General features: G+C 32.8%; 2 protein-coding genes across 9 annotated transcripts; one reads left to right on the forward strand and one right to left on the reverse strand.

Annotated features, from left to right (window-relative positions):
* The first annotated feature begins 3 nt into the window (after positions 1-3).
* On the forward strand, positions 4-8,498 carry LOC100746430 (sodium leak channel non-selective protein). 8 transcript variants are annotated; one of them, XM_012392110.3, is made up of 29 exons: positions 5-197; positions 510-643; positions 761-946; positions 1,007-1,236; positions 1,303-1,577; positions 1,665-1,912; positions 1,985-2,374; positions 2,489-2,677; positions 2,737-2,874; positions 2,954-3,160; positions 3,252-3,448; positions 3,529-3,651; positions 3,747-3,920; positions 4,010-4,189; positions 4,299-4,551; positions 4,623-4,790; positions 4,894-5,102; positions 5,185-5,305; positions 5,366-5,499; positions 5,580-5,745; positions 6,006-6,200; positions 6,290-6,507; positions 6,626-6,849; positions 6,944-7,080; positions 7,163-7,299; positions 7,366-7,522; positions 7,583-7,699; positions 7,770-7,950; positions 8,059-8,498. In XM_012392110.3, exons 2-29 carry the CDS (start codon positions 539-541, stop codon positions 8,202-8,204), a joined length of 5,205 nt encoding a protein of 1,734 aa, XP_012247533.1. In that variant the 5' UTR covers positions 5-197; positions 510-538; the 3' UTR covers positions 8,205-8,498. The 8 variants fall into 8 exon arrangements, 7 of the variants coding, with proteins under 7 accessions (XP_012247533.1, XP_012247529.1, XP_012247531.1 ...); XM_012392106.3 differs by having other exon boundaries at positions 7,773-7,950; positions 8,026-8,498; XM_012392108.3 differs by having other exon boundaries at positions 1,013-1,236; positions 8,026-8,498.
* Positions 8,499-10,036: 1,538 nt separating this feature from the next.
* LOC100743805 (DNA replication licensing factor Mcm3) lies at positions 10,037-13,585 on the reverse strand. The gene is made up of 11 exons (XM_003493672.4): positions 13,266-13,585; positions 13,086-13,198; positions 12,770-12,978; positions 12,540-12,670; positions 12,227-12,465; positions 11,909-12,151; positions 11,461-11,824; positions 11,091-11,395; positions 10,871-11,021; positions 10,382-10,800; positions 10,037-10,306 (listed from the first exon to the last, which is right to left on the reverse strand). The coding sequence occupies exons 1-11, from the start codon at positions 13,332-13,334 to the stop codon at positions 10,108-10,110; spliced, it is 2,442 nt and encodes an 813-aa protein (XP_003493720.1). The 5' UTR covers positions 13,335-13,585; the 3' UTR covers positions 10,037-10,107.
* Positions 13,586-13,593: the final 8 nt, after the last annotated feature.

Below are 13,593 nucleotides of genomic sequence, written 5' to 3' on the forward strand. Positions count from 1 at the left end.
GCTCACATCGAGCTTTCACTATCACTGGAAAGCCCAGAACTGAACCAAAAAATGATCACCGCCATGCCGCCAGCTTGTTGTTACTAATAAGATGTTTATTACACGTTAAAGCTTTATCGTTGTTTTATACTGAAATGTAGTCTATATGAATTGCCGTAAAGGCAATTTTCGTTGTCGTCCAAATTGTTAAAAAAAAGGTAGGACCAATTAATTACATCATTTTTATTGGATGCGATAATTATAGTAATCTTAATTAAAATTATACATTATGTACACGTTTAATTATGTTATAGTAATTTTAACTATTGTCTTCTTCGTATATCAGTATCATATATTATATTTTAATTTTCAACATGTAATTATTTAACCATCATATTGCTGTTGATTTATAATAATATAATTGTTTTTATAATAATATCGAAAGAATTGTTTTTTATTATTATTTATTGTTATTGATGTTCATGTTTATTCCGTAATATTGTGTTATTCGTAATACTTTTCAATTATAGGCCTCACCATTGCGAACATAATTCCTATTATGATGCTGGGGCGCAAGCAGAGCCTCAAAGGGGAACCCGTCTTGGCCGATTATGGCCCAGAGGAGTCCCTCAATGAGAGCGCTGATATAGAATGGGTGAATAAGGTACATCAGAAACACGTATATTCATTCTTGAATAAGTCAAATATTTGTCGTTTCTTCTTGTAAACTGCGTGTACATTTATTAATATTAATTACTAACTAATTACTTGGTTGTTGTAGCTATGGGTGAGAAGATTGATGAGGTCTTGTGCTCTAGTATCTTTAGCTTCTGTTTGCTTAAATACTCCTAAGACTTTTGAAAAAGTTCCACCTCTTCAATATGTTACCTTTATTTGCGATTTAGTTATTACGTTTTTATTTACTGCTGAAATGATTGCTAAGATGCACATAAGGGGCATACTGAAGGTAATTCGTATAATATTGTAAATCTACCTAACAATTTACAAAAAACTGACAATCATTTAGTTACAGAGGGATAAATCTTATTTAAAAGATCATTGGTGCCAATTCGATGGAAGTATGGTCATCTTTCTCTGGTTATCTGTAATTTTACAAATGTTTGAGATGCTAGGTTTCGATATACGGCTCACTCCCATTTCGATATTGCGGGCACCACGACCTTTGATTATGATACGCTTCTTACGAGTCTTCCTTAAGTTCTCCATGCCGAAAGCTAGAATTAATCAAATTTTTAAGTAAGTATTTTGGAGACAAAAAATTCATTGAGCGTTTTATACTTATTGCGCTACTTGTGATTTCAGGCGTTCGAGTCAACAGATATATAATGTGACTCTTTTCTTCCTTTTCTTCATGTCTCTTTATGGTCTTTTAGGCGTTCAATTCTTCGGTGAATTGAAAAACCATTGTGTTCTTAATACTACAGATCCGAAGTATATAACTATAAATAGTTTAGCCATTCCTGATACTTTTTGTTCTACTGATCCTGAATCAGGATACCAATGTCCAGAAGGAATGACTTGTATGAAACTCCAATTGTCGAAGTACATCATGGGTTTCAATGGATTCGATGAATTTGGTAATGACAAATCTTACAGTATAATACATTTCTTACAACCTTATTTATTAAGTAATGTACTTTACAGAAATAACTTTGGTTTTTCAGCTACTAGTATTTTTACTGTCTATCAAACTGCATCGCAAGAGGGATGGGTTTTTATCATGTACCGTGCTATAGATAGTTTACCCGCTTGGCGTGCGGTTCTTTACTTTAGTACGATGATATTTTTCTTAGCATGGCTCGTGAAAAACGTATTCATAGCCGTCATTACGGAAACTTTTAATGAAATACGAGTACAATTTCAACAAATGTGGGGTGTTAGGGGGCACATCAGTAACAATACAGCGTCACAAGTTAGTAATAAACTTTGTAGTTTGTAAAATAATTAATTGGACTCTACATATAATGTCTCTTTTTTTTTTTAGATATTAACTGGTGACGATAATGGTTGGAAATTGGTAACTCTAGATGAGAACAAACACGGAGGATTGGCTTCTCCCATATGTCACGCGATTCTTAGATCTCCACAATTTCGTATGGTGGTAATGTTCGTGATTTTGGCAAATGGAATCGCCACTGCGACGATGAGCTTCAAGCATGATGAGAAACCAAGGCATATGTACTATGACAACTATTACTACGCTGAAATCGCGTTCACCGTATTTTTGGACCTCGAGACGTTATTCAAAATCTGGTGTCTCGGCTTTCGCAGTTATTACAAGCATTCGATTCACAAATTCGAGCTGCTGCTGGCAATTGGTACAACCCTACACATCATTCCGTTCTTCTATCTTTCTGGATTCACGTATTTTCAGGTTTCTATATTCACTTTTGTTCAGCCCTAAAACAGATACAGTTATATAGTTAAAAAAAAAAGACAAAATCAAAGTATACAATGATAAATTGATATGGCATTTTTTTGTAATTAGGTTCTTAGAGTAGTCAGACTCATCAAGGCATCACCTATGCTCGAGGATTTTGTATATAAAATATTTGGTCCGGGGAAAAAGCTAGGCAGCCTCATTATATTTACCATGTGCCTGCTAGTCATATCGTCCAGTATTTCTATGCAGCTTTTTTGCTTTCTTGATTTCACGAAGTTTGAAACATTTCCAGAGGTAAAAGATGTGATCAGATTTATACTGTAATCAAATTATACTGATGGAAGGTTTTTTAGGCATTTATGTCCATGTTCCAAATCTTGACACAAGAAGCTTGGGTAGACGTTATGGACGAAACAATGTTAAGAACACATGAAACAATGGCTCCTCTTGCTGCTATGTATTTCATATTATACCATCTTTTCGTCACGCTGGTAAAAAAAATAGAAATAGATTTAGAGTTATTTTCTTCTTAATCGTGATGTAATTAATAATATTATATCTTTTTTATAGATTGTGTTAAGTTTGTTCGTCGCTGTAATTTTGGATAATCTTGAACTGGACGAAGATATCAAGAAACTGAAGCAATTAAAATTCCGCGAACAAAGTGCAGAGATAAAGGAAACTCTACCATTTAGGTTGCGAATCTTTGAGAAGTTTCCTGATAGTCCTCAAATGACATGTTTACACAAAGTGCCATCAGATTTCAATCTTCCAAAAGTAAGTATTACTTATTATCCTACTGTGTATTTTTATTACAAAAAAATGGGTAAAACACATATACATTTACATTTTTATATTTTTAATTTAGGTTCGTGAAAGTTTCATGAGACAGTTCGTATTTGAAATGGAAACTGAAGAAAACGAAGGTGTCAAGAAAATAAACGAAACTTTTGATTCAAAAATGATATATAGGAAACAACGTCCAGTAAAAATTTTAAATAATCCACCGAAAGTAAGAAACGTTGCTACAAATCTTAAAAAAGCAGCTGTTATCTATATTATAAAGTGAGTTATTATATCATAAAATGTTTGAACATTATTTATAAGTCTTATGCTAAACATACAATATGTGTACTGTTTTTCAGTGATTCAAATAATCAAAGATTATTACTAGGTGATTCGGCTATGATACCAGTGCCAGGAAAAGGTCTTTTAAAGCCACAGGGTACTGTCAGTAGTGCCAAGCAACTTCGTTTTGACCAGAAAAAGTAAGATCTTAAGTTCTACAAATAATTACATAATAATGTATTACTTAAAGAGTATTTATAGATAATAATAATTTTGTAAATGATCATTATAATAGATCAATTAGAAGAAGCGTCCGTAGTGGATCAATCAAGTTGAAACAGACGTACGAACATTTAATGGAAAACGGTGATATCGGAGGTATAAACAGAGTTAGCTCTTCTCGGAGTAGACCGCATGATTTGGACATTAAATTGTTGCAAGCTAAACGACAGCAGGCCGAGATGCGAAGGTAAGATGCAATAGTTTCTCCTCACTGGTTCGAACACTTACACTCTTTCTATTTCTAATTGAACTGCTTACCACATTGCACTTATGTAGAAATCAGCGTGAAGAAGATTTACGCGAAAATCACCCATTTTTTGACACACCATTGTTCGCAGTACCGCGTGAAAGTAAATTTCGTAAAATTTGCCAGTCGCTTGTTTACGCGAGATACGATACAAACGTAAAAGATCCATTAACTGGAAAAGAGAGGAAAGTTCAATATAAAAGCCTGCAGTAAGTGCTTTCAGTATAAGCATTGATATTTTAAAATGCATTAAACTATTGCTTGAAGTTCAAGACAAGGAATATTAATTATAGTCACATATATTTGTACGCTTTGTAGCAATTTTCTTGGCTTGGTCACATACCTTGATTGGGTAATGATTTTTGCTACCACTATGTCTTGTATCTCTATGATGTTCGAAACACCACGATACCGCGTAATGGAAGTTCCGGCATTGCAAATTGCGGAGTACGGTTTCGTGATCTTTATGAGTATCGAATTAGCTCTGAAAATTCTGGCAGACGGGCTATTTTTTACGCCGAAGGCCTATATCAAAGACGTCGCCTCCGTGTTGGATATTTTTATTTATGTCGTACGTTGATAAAAAATCACTCTTGCTATTCGATATCTGATAAATTCAACGCTAATCCAGTGGTCGTTTAGGTCAGCCTCGTGTTTCTCTGTTGGATGCCGAAGAGCGTGCCTCCGAATTCCGGTGCGCAACTTCTTATGATCTTACGTTGCGTTAGACCACTAAGAATCTTCACTCTTGTACCGCACATGAGAAAAGTTGTTTATGAATTATGTAGAGGGTTCAAAGAGATCTTATTGGTAAATAATTCTAATTAAAAGTTCAAACATGCAAATGTTTTTTGAATACATAAAAGCCGTTTGGCACTGAGTTCAGACAAAAAATGAATAAGAAGCTTTTTAGGTCTCTACTCTATTGATTTTACTGATGTTTATATTCGCGAGTTATGGTGTACAGCTCTACGGGGGTAGATTAGCTCGTTGCAACGATCCCACTATTTTAAAACGAGAAGATTGCGTTGGAGTATTCATGAGGAGAGTTTTTGTGACGAAAATGAAATTAAATCCTAGCGAAAATGAGAGCTATCCATCGATACTAGTGCCACGCGTTTGGTAGGCTTATTAAAAAGAAAATGCCAAATTTAAATGATTCTACAAAGGAAAGAGTTTCTAAGTAGATGTTAAAATCTTTTAGGGCTAATCCTAGAAGATTTAATTTTGATAATATTGGTGACGCGCTGATGGCACTTTTTGAAGTACTCTCTTTTAAAGGATGGCTCGACGTTAGAGATGTTCTTATACAAGCTCTTGGTCCCGTAAGTCATTAACATTACCTTCGAGTACTTCTGCGATGATATTATGCAATGACTTTTTAGGTCCATGCTATTTATATTCATATCTATATTTTCCTGGGTTGCATGATTGGTTTAACGCTGTTCGTCGGTGTTGTTATCGCTAATTATTCTGAAAATAAAGGAACCGCATTACTCACGGTCGATCAAAGACGATGGTAAAGTTTTAATTGAACATAATGGATTTCTCAAATGAAACGTTCAAATTGTAAACGAATATTTATTATGATTCGAATAGGTGTGATTTGAAAAAGCGACTGAAAATCGCACAACCGTTACATTTACCACCCAGACCAGATGGAAAAAAATTCAGGGCATTTATCTATGACATCACGCAAAATATCTATTTTAAAAGATTTATTGCGGTCATGGTGCTCATAAACAGTGCTCTTCTGTGTGTCTCTGTGAGTTGAATAATATTTCATTCATTTTCTATAAGAACAACACACAAAAACACCACAACACCATAACATCGTTTTATAAAATTAATTAGCAAACTTTTCGCATACAAAAGAACATACTCGCAAAAGGACAGGATTCAATGACTGTTACCTTGAATCATTTGTTCCTTGCCGGCTACCATTAGACCGTGGTAAAAGTAAATCGACACAATATCTTTTTTTTTTGCGTTAATGAACCTTTTTTTATTTTTTCCCCCCTTAAGTGGAGAATCGAGGAAGAACACACGGAAGCACTCGCTACGGTGTCCACGATTCTGACACTCATCTTCCTCGTGGAAGTAATTATGAAAAATATTGCTTTTACACCACGTGGCTATTGGCAGTCCAGAAGAAACAGATATGATTTGCTCGTGACAGTCGTCGGTGTTATTTGGATCGTCATTCATTGTACAATGAAGGTAGGTCGGTAATATTATTATCGTTCGTGATCGTTCGTTTGTTTAAAAATAACATAATGACCGTAATGACGGGAATACCTTTCTTGCAGAATGATTTGTCATATGTAATCGGCTTCATGGTCGTGATCCTTAGATTTTTCACAATCACTGGCAAACATACAACTCTCAAAATGCTGATGTTAACGGTCGGAGTATCCGTTTGCAAAAGTTTCTTCATTATATTTGGCATGTTTCTTCTTGTTTTCTTTTATGCGCTAGCTGGCACGATCATCTTTGGAACTGTAAAGTATGGTGAAGGTATAGGAAGGTAATGTTACGTATTTCAGTGCAATAAAATGAAGGAGTAGTGTTAAGATTAGAAAATAATTAAATGGTGCAGGCGCTTTATTTCTAATACAATCTTAAGAGAGACGATTATCATTTAGGCGTGCCAATTTTGAGTCACCTGTAACAGGCGTCGCGATGCTCTTCCGTATTGTCACAGGGGAAGATTGGAATAAAATAATGCACGATTGCATGATACAACCACCATATTGCACTCCAGCTGCTAATTATTGGGAAACCGATTGCGGCAACTTTCATGCTTCCTTAATATATTTTTGTACTTTCTACGTCATTATCACTTACATTGTTTTAAATCTTCTGGTGGGTAAGTACTAATCGATCTCATTGAATAGATACACTGGTTGTTTTGGAATGATTCTTTAAGGATGGTACCATAAATTTATAATCTTTCATAATAGCTATTATTATGGAGAACTTTTCTCTATTTTACTCCAATGAAGAAGACGCTTTGTTATCGTATGCTGATATTAGAAACTTCCAGAACACTTGGAACGTTGTTGATAATCATCAGAAAGGTTTTATACCTGTGAAACGGGTACGCCTAAAAGAAAAGTCTTTACGGGCTTAACATGCTATTATAAATTGGCTAGAAGTAATGATATATTAGTTTGTTTTAGGTGAAGTTTATTTTAAGATTATTGAAAGGTAGATTGGAAACTGACCCACAGAAGGATCGGCTTCTCTTCAAACATATGTGCTACGAATTAGAAAAGTTGAACAATGGTGAAGATGTTACCTTTCATGACGTTATCAAGTAAGTCCTTGTATAAGTAACTATCATTATTGTGAGAAATATTTTCCGACGACATATTCTTTGCAGCATGTTATCCTATCGTTCGGTTGATATTCGAAAAGCTCTTCAGCTTGAAGAATTATTGGCAAGAGAGGAGTTTGAATACATTATTGAAGAAGAGGTTGCTAAGCAAACAATCAGAAATTGGCTAGAAGGTTGCCTGAAAAAAATACGTGCTAGTGGGGTAAGTTTATAAACAACAATTTACAGAAAATTGGATTTAATTTATAATTTACAATTATAGAAGCAACAGAATAGTCTCGTAGCCGGTCTTCGTGCCAACACTGAACAAGTACAACAACAAGAGCATGTAGAAGAAAAAGGGAAGGAAGTAGCCAAAGAAGAAGAAACTGAAACAAAGGTAAATTTTATTTTTAATCAATTGATAGTGAAAAATACATATATAATTTTTAATAATATTTATTACCAAGCAGGAGATTGATGCAATCAGGCACTGCAAAGCAAAGAAACCAGTAGTGCTTCCAAGATCTGATAGTATAGGTAGTGGATCAGGAAGAAAATATTTAATCCCAACACTATCAGATCCTGCTTCCATTAGGTCTGAAAAAGACAAGAGTGCGGCACCTAAGAAGAAGAATAATAGACCACCACGTATGTATATTTTTATACTTTGTAACTATATCCTTTTTATCGTGTTTTTCTCCAACGTGAGCTTTCCATTTGAAGCGGCGCCGAAAAATAATTTGCCACATCTCACAGAGAGCACCGAGCAAAGCCGACAGCAGCGGGAAGTAGTCAACGCAAAAGCAACTGTACCAAAACCTTCCAGCGTCATGCTAGAGGTTCGAGAATGGTGGAAGGAACAGTTGGCATACAGCAGTGAGTCCAGCGAAGACGAGGTTTAAGTAAACGCTTTTAAACAAATAGCCGCGGATATAAATTATAGCGCAGTACAGTATAAAAATGGAGCACATGCTTTTTAGCATCCTTGGTGAAAATGTGAATTAAATTAAAAATAATGCAAATACAATTTGTATTTCGCTGTTGATTACATGTGCTTCGTTCTTAACTGTCTACACGAATAAAACATTGGTAAATAAGAAGAAAAATATAAGTATGTGCCTGAAACACCAGCGTTAAAGGTAAGGCATAAGAGAAGCATTTTTGAGCACAGAGAAGACAAGGTACAATTTCTGTAATCCTATCGGAAAAATATCGAAGTAGAATTATTTCTTTTGCATATTTTTCGAATCTTATTTTTTACGTCGTTGTTTATAAAGTGAAAAATGTAGAGATATATGCAGAAAAATGATTTATATCCATTTTTAATCGTTATTTTTATATAGAAAATTTTGCAATGCTGTATCGAAGTATTATTTTATTACTGCACGAGGGAATTGTATAATACAATTCTTATTTCTAAATTATTTATCATGTTATTTGATATTATTTTTTTTGAAACAGAAGTTTATTCTTTCCCTCATGTCTCAGTTTGCTATTGCAAATACTCAGGTTCTATATAGATTAATGTTTTGTAGATTGTAATAACATATTTTAAGATATATTGAATATAATTTGTTATTGTGTTATATATATTCTGTGTCAGTTATTGGTGTTGAAATGTGTAATTTGTACAGAATTATAGGATTAGATACAGTAGGTTTTATACAGCAAAAAGTTAAGCCATGGAAGTGCTAATTAAGAGTAATGAAATTAACGTTATCGAGAATAATATGAGTACAATGAATTTAAGTGACGATTTTTTAAAAAAATAAACAATTTAGTTGTTGAAAATTTAATATATCGAATGTGAACAAAAGACGATCGAACGAAATTTGTTCATTTCCAATAGAAACATTACGTCCTGAAGGCCTGTATTATAACAATAAGAAAATAGCTGATTATAAATGTTGTAGTATTTTTTTGTTGTGATTATATATATATCTATATAGTAAAATCTGAACAATTTGGTACACTCAAAGATCATAATTTAATTATACAAATTGTGCGTATGAAAAAAAAGGCAATATATTATGTTACAATATTATCATTGATGTATATTCAAATCAAATGATATTAGACCTGTAAATACAAATCAACATACATAATTTCAAACAATATGATTATGTAAAATTAAATATTATACAGCAAGGTTTTTTAAAACTTGATCAGGCAGTTCTAGAAATACCATATGTTCAAGATAATTACAAAAATTTATGACAGCTAGTATACAGTGAAAATTTATGACGTTACAAATTTAAGAACTTTTTTAACGGTATAAAAACGCGGATAGAACAAGTTATGTAAAAAATGCCTAAATATTAGATACATATATATATATATATATTTAAATGAGACAGCACAACTATTTATATCTATGTGATATGGGTTGATTTTATATAAATATATATATATACAAAACAAAGACTTAGAAATATAAACAATATTGTTTACGATATTGTAATGAATGTTGATCACTGTTGCTAGTTTACGTGCCAATGTGCTGTACTGTAATATGGAGAGATAATAAATGTTAATAGATATAAATATTTCCAATTATATTAAACTCTCTCTTTATTTTACAAAAAAAAAGAGATAGACCAGCCATTTTTATGAATTGTCAATTATGAAAATATAAAATGTATCAAGTACTTATACATATAATATAAATTTTAAATAGTAAAAATATAATTTAACCGGAATATAGATATGCACTTAAATGTTTTTTAACGATAAATACGTTCATAACAAATTTACAATTATCCTTAATGTAAAAAATACAGGATAACTTACAGTACCAAATACATTTTACATAAGGAAGATATTATCATCTGCGGCCATAATTTGATTCGCATCAGACATTTTATTAATTGCAGCGGTAATTTCGCTCGATGTAAATTCTTGACTTTGTTGAGTATTGATATATTCGCGTACTGTTGATAATGAAAGTGATTGCGCCCTTTGTTGTTGAAACAACTTATGAAGAAGTGCTCTGAAAACCTTCAATCTGAAATCACAGAACATATATAACATTCAAATTTCATTGATATAAATAGCAGTTTGAAAACAATTAAACACACACCTTTCTTCAGTGATAGCTGCAGTAGCTTCTGGTTCTACAGTTTGATCAGAATCTGGTGCTGATGGCTGACTTGAATCAGTCGATTTCATTTGCGACCTAGTAATTCTTCTTGCAGCTTCATCAATGTGGCTGTCATCATCGCTTTCAAAATCATATGGATCTTGTTCTCCCGCGTTAGTCTTCTTTGTACGTTTCTTCTTGTTTTCGTTCTCCTCGTCTCCACCTGCACTTTCTTCGCTATCATGTCGCCTTCGTTTCTTCTTTTCTTTTTCCAGAACTCGTTTGAAATAGGCGAATTCTACTAATTCTATTGCTGCATGCGCATCATCTGCGGTAACGTTTTTTGATAAACGAGCCTTTGCATGTGCAGTAGACAATCGAATCAATGTTTCTAAAGTACGAGCTGTTACTGGTTGAGTCTAGTAAGAAGTAATACAAAATTAATAAGGAAATAAATGAAATAAACTACAAATGAATAAAACAATGTACCCTTGCTACATCAGAACTTATTGATTCTTCAGATCGTAATTTCGAATATTCGGAAGCAATTACTTCACTAGCTTCCTCTGTAAGCTTTGGTTTCATACAACGAGCTATGTGAATATATTTCCTCATAAAACTTATAGTTAATAATTGATCGCTAAAAGAACATTATCATTCTATAAAGTACTACAAATATAAATGTATGAATGTATAACAGTTTAAGTACCTTTTAGATTGCAATAATCCATGCAATAAGGGGTCATATTTTTGATAAATTTGAGTGTCATTTTCATCAGGAAGGATTTGATCTGGATTTTTTGTACTTAATATATCTACTTTACTGCCTAGAGGTAGTGCCTCTCCATCTTTTTCTTTTGTACTTCTATACCTATGCATCCTAACAACATGATCACTGATTATTTGATCTTGTTCAGAATCCACAATGTCTAGCATAACAAATAATAAATCGAAACGTGAAAGCAATGAATCCTGGAGTCCGATATTTTCCATTGGTGTCTTATATTGATCGTACTGAAAAAGATACATGTATAAACAAATACATATTAATTTATATTAATGAATATAACGCGATTTACTCTTCCATAAACTGGATTTGCAGCTGCCAGTACTGAACATCTTGCATTTAAGCTAACATGTATTCCAGCTTTAGCAATTGTTACTTTTCCTTGTTCCATCACTTCATGAATAGCTGTTCTGTCAATATCTGACATTTTATCAAATTCATCTATACAAATAATTCCGCGATCCGCTAATACCATAGCCCCAGCTTCAAGCCGACGTTCTCCTGTCTCATTATCTATAGTAACTGCGGCTGTTAAACCCACACCAGATGATCCTCTGCCAGTAGTTGGTATTGCTCTTGGAGCTGTACACAAAACGTAGCGCAAAAGTTGCGACTTTGCAACAGATGGATCACCAATGAGCAAAACATTAATATCTCTAATAAAGGAATTAAATATTAAATCTTATTTAAATTTAATTTAGAAAATTTACTTGCTATGCATATAGCTTAATGTTCCTTACCCTCTTAATCTTGTACCATTAGGTAATAATTTCTCAACACCACCAAGTAATAAACATAAAATTGCTTTCTTCACGTAATCATGACCATGAATGGAAGGTGCTAGTGATCTAGCAAGCAGTTCAAAGATATTTTTACAAGGATTGTTTTTTGCAAGTTTTTTACATTTAGCAACATCATCATGAGAAATAGTTAAATTAGCTTCTTTGCTTAATTGCATGATATTGTTAGCAATTAAGATCGATCTGTAGAAGATAGTTTTTATATTTAAAAGAGATTTAAATGTTATTTTCAAAACTTATATTTGTTAGTTGGCATACCTGAAAGTTCCTGTTGTATATCCTCCTTGTTTACCAGGTAGACATCTGAAGCTTCCAACAATCTGAACTCTGTCTCCAGGTTTACAAACATCTACTAAATCATTATCGCATACAACATCTATACTTCTTGGTAGCTGACCAGTTGGTGCTTTTTCTGGCATTTCTTGAATTGTTAATGTTTGATGATCTTTGTATGTAGAAAGGCCAAATTCTGTTTCTAATGGATTACCATCTTCATCCTATATTTGCGAAATTAAAAATATAACATGAAATACTTATTTTACTTTTGAATGATGGTATTATAAATAATTACTGTAGTTGGGTACACAGCAGACTGTGGAAATGCTTCAAATGAAGTGAAATCAGTATATGTTCGTTCAATTACTGTATGTGTTACACTGCAATAATGAACACTTCTCACAACCTTTGGACGTACCAAAGAACCTAACAAAGTTTAAAACACATATTTTACAGAATCAAAATGTAATAATATTTATGCATAAAATTTATATATATAATATGATATAAAATTGTATAACTTACATTTTGTAACAATACCTTCTACGCACACCAAGTTACCTAAAAAGCGTGATGTAAGGGTTCTTGGTGTAACATGTTTATTTCCAAAACTTCCTTCAAATGCTATAAAAAAATCTATATTTTGTTTTGCATACTCTGTGTCAATGCTTGCAACAAATTGCTTTAATGCATTTTGGAAAGCTTGATGCTCTTCAAAAGAATTACTTAATAGACTATAAAAAAAATTGGAACCAATGTGGAATAAAATATTGTAAAATTAATATAATTAATCATACTTGAGAAACAAGATCAAGAATGAACAAAGTAGATTTATGCATACCTCGATGCACGAATAGGATTCTTTCTTCGTAAATCGTTAACATTTACATATAGTCTGCGATTGTTTTCTTCAATCATATTTTTAACGAGAGTAGTATAAATGCCTTGATCTTCCTAAGGAATATGTAAGAAAAAGGATGAATAATATAGGGTTAAGAATTATAAAATTTTACAAACTTACCATATCATCTAAAAAATCCATATACTCTCTTTGTATCTCTTCTAATCTTTGATCTCGATCAATATCCATCTTTTCCGAATAATCTTACTGTTTTAACACAATATTATTTATAAATATTTTTACAAATATCTTGACGATTATAAAATTTGTATACACAAACACGACTGAATGCAACCGGTACACATTCGTAACAGTTTACGCGGGAAAACAAGAAAGTTGAGGCGTCTTCGATATACTTCAAAGAATCGATATTTTTCACATTTCGATACATTAACAAAATTTATTGCGCTTTCCAGCAGGTGTCAGCACAAGCTACAAAATCTAAAAA

This window comes from Bombus impatiens, unplaced genomic scaffold, assembly GCF_000188095.3.
Source record: "Bombus impatiens unplaced genomic scaffold, BIMP_2.2 scf_1275, whole genome shotgun sequence".
Classification (NCBI taxonomy): Eukaryota; Metazoa; Arthropoda; class Insecta; order Hymenoptera; family Apidae; genus Bombus; species Bombus impatiens.

Bases quoted from the DNA above. Each gene is read 5' to 3' on its own strand.
- LOC100746430 (XM_012392104.3), top strand. From the start codon at position 539: ATGATGCTGGGGCGCAAGCAGAGCCTCAAAGGGGAACCCGTCTTGGCC. The intron at 3,161-3,251 runs GTAAGTATTACT...TTTTTAATTTAG, and splicing joins CAGATTTCAATCTTCCAAAA to GTTCGTGAAAGTTTCATGAG. The intron at 7,081-7,162 runs GTACGCCTAAAA...AGTTTGTTTTAG, and splicing joins GTTTTATACCTGTGAAACGG to GTGAAGTTTATTTTAAGATT.
- LOC100743805 (XM_003493672.4), bottom strand. From the start codon at position 13,334: ATGGATATTGATCGAGATCAAAGATTAGAAGAGATACAAAGAGAGTAT. The intron at 12,979-13,085 runs GTATGCATAAAT...TTTTTTTTATAG, and splicing joins AATCCTATTCGTGCATCGAG to TCTATTAAGTAATTCTTTTG. The intron at 12,152-12,226 runs GTATGCCAACTA...TATCTTCTACAG, and splicing joins TATACAACAGGAACTTTCAG to ATCGATCTTAATTGCTAACA.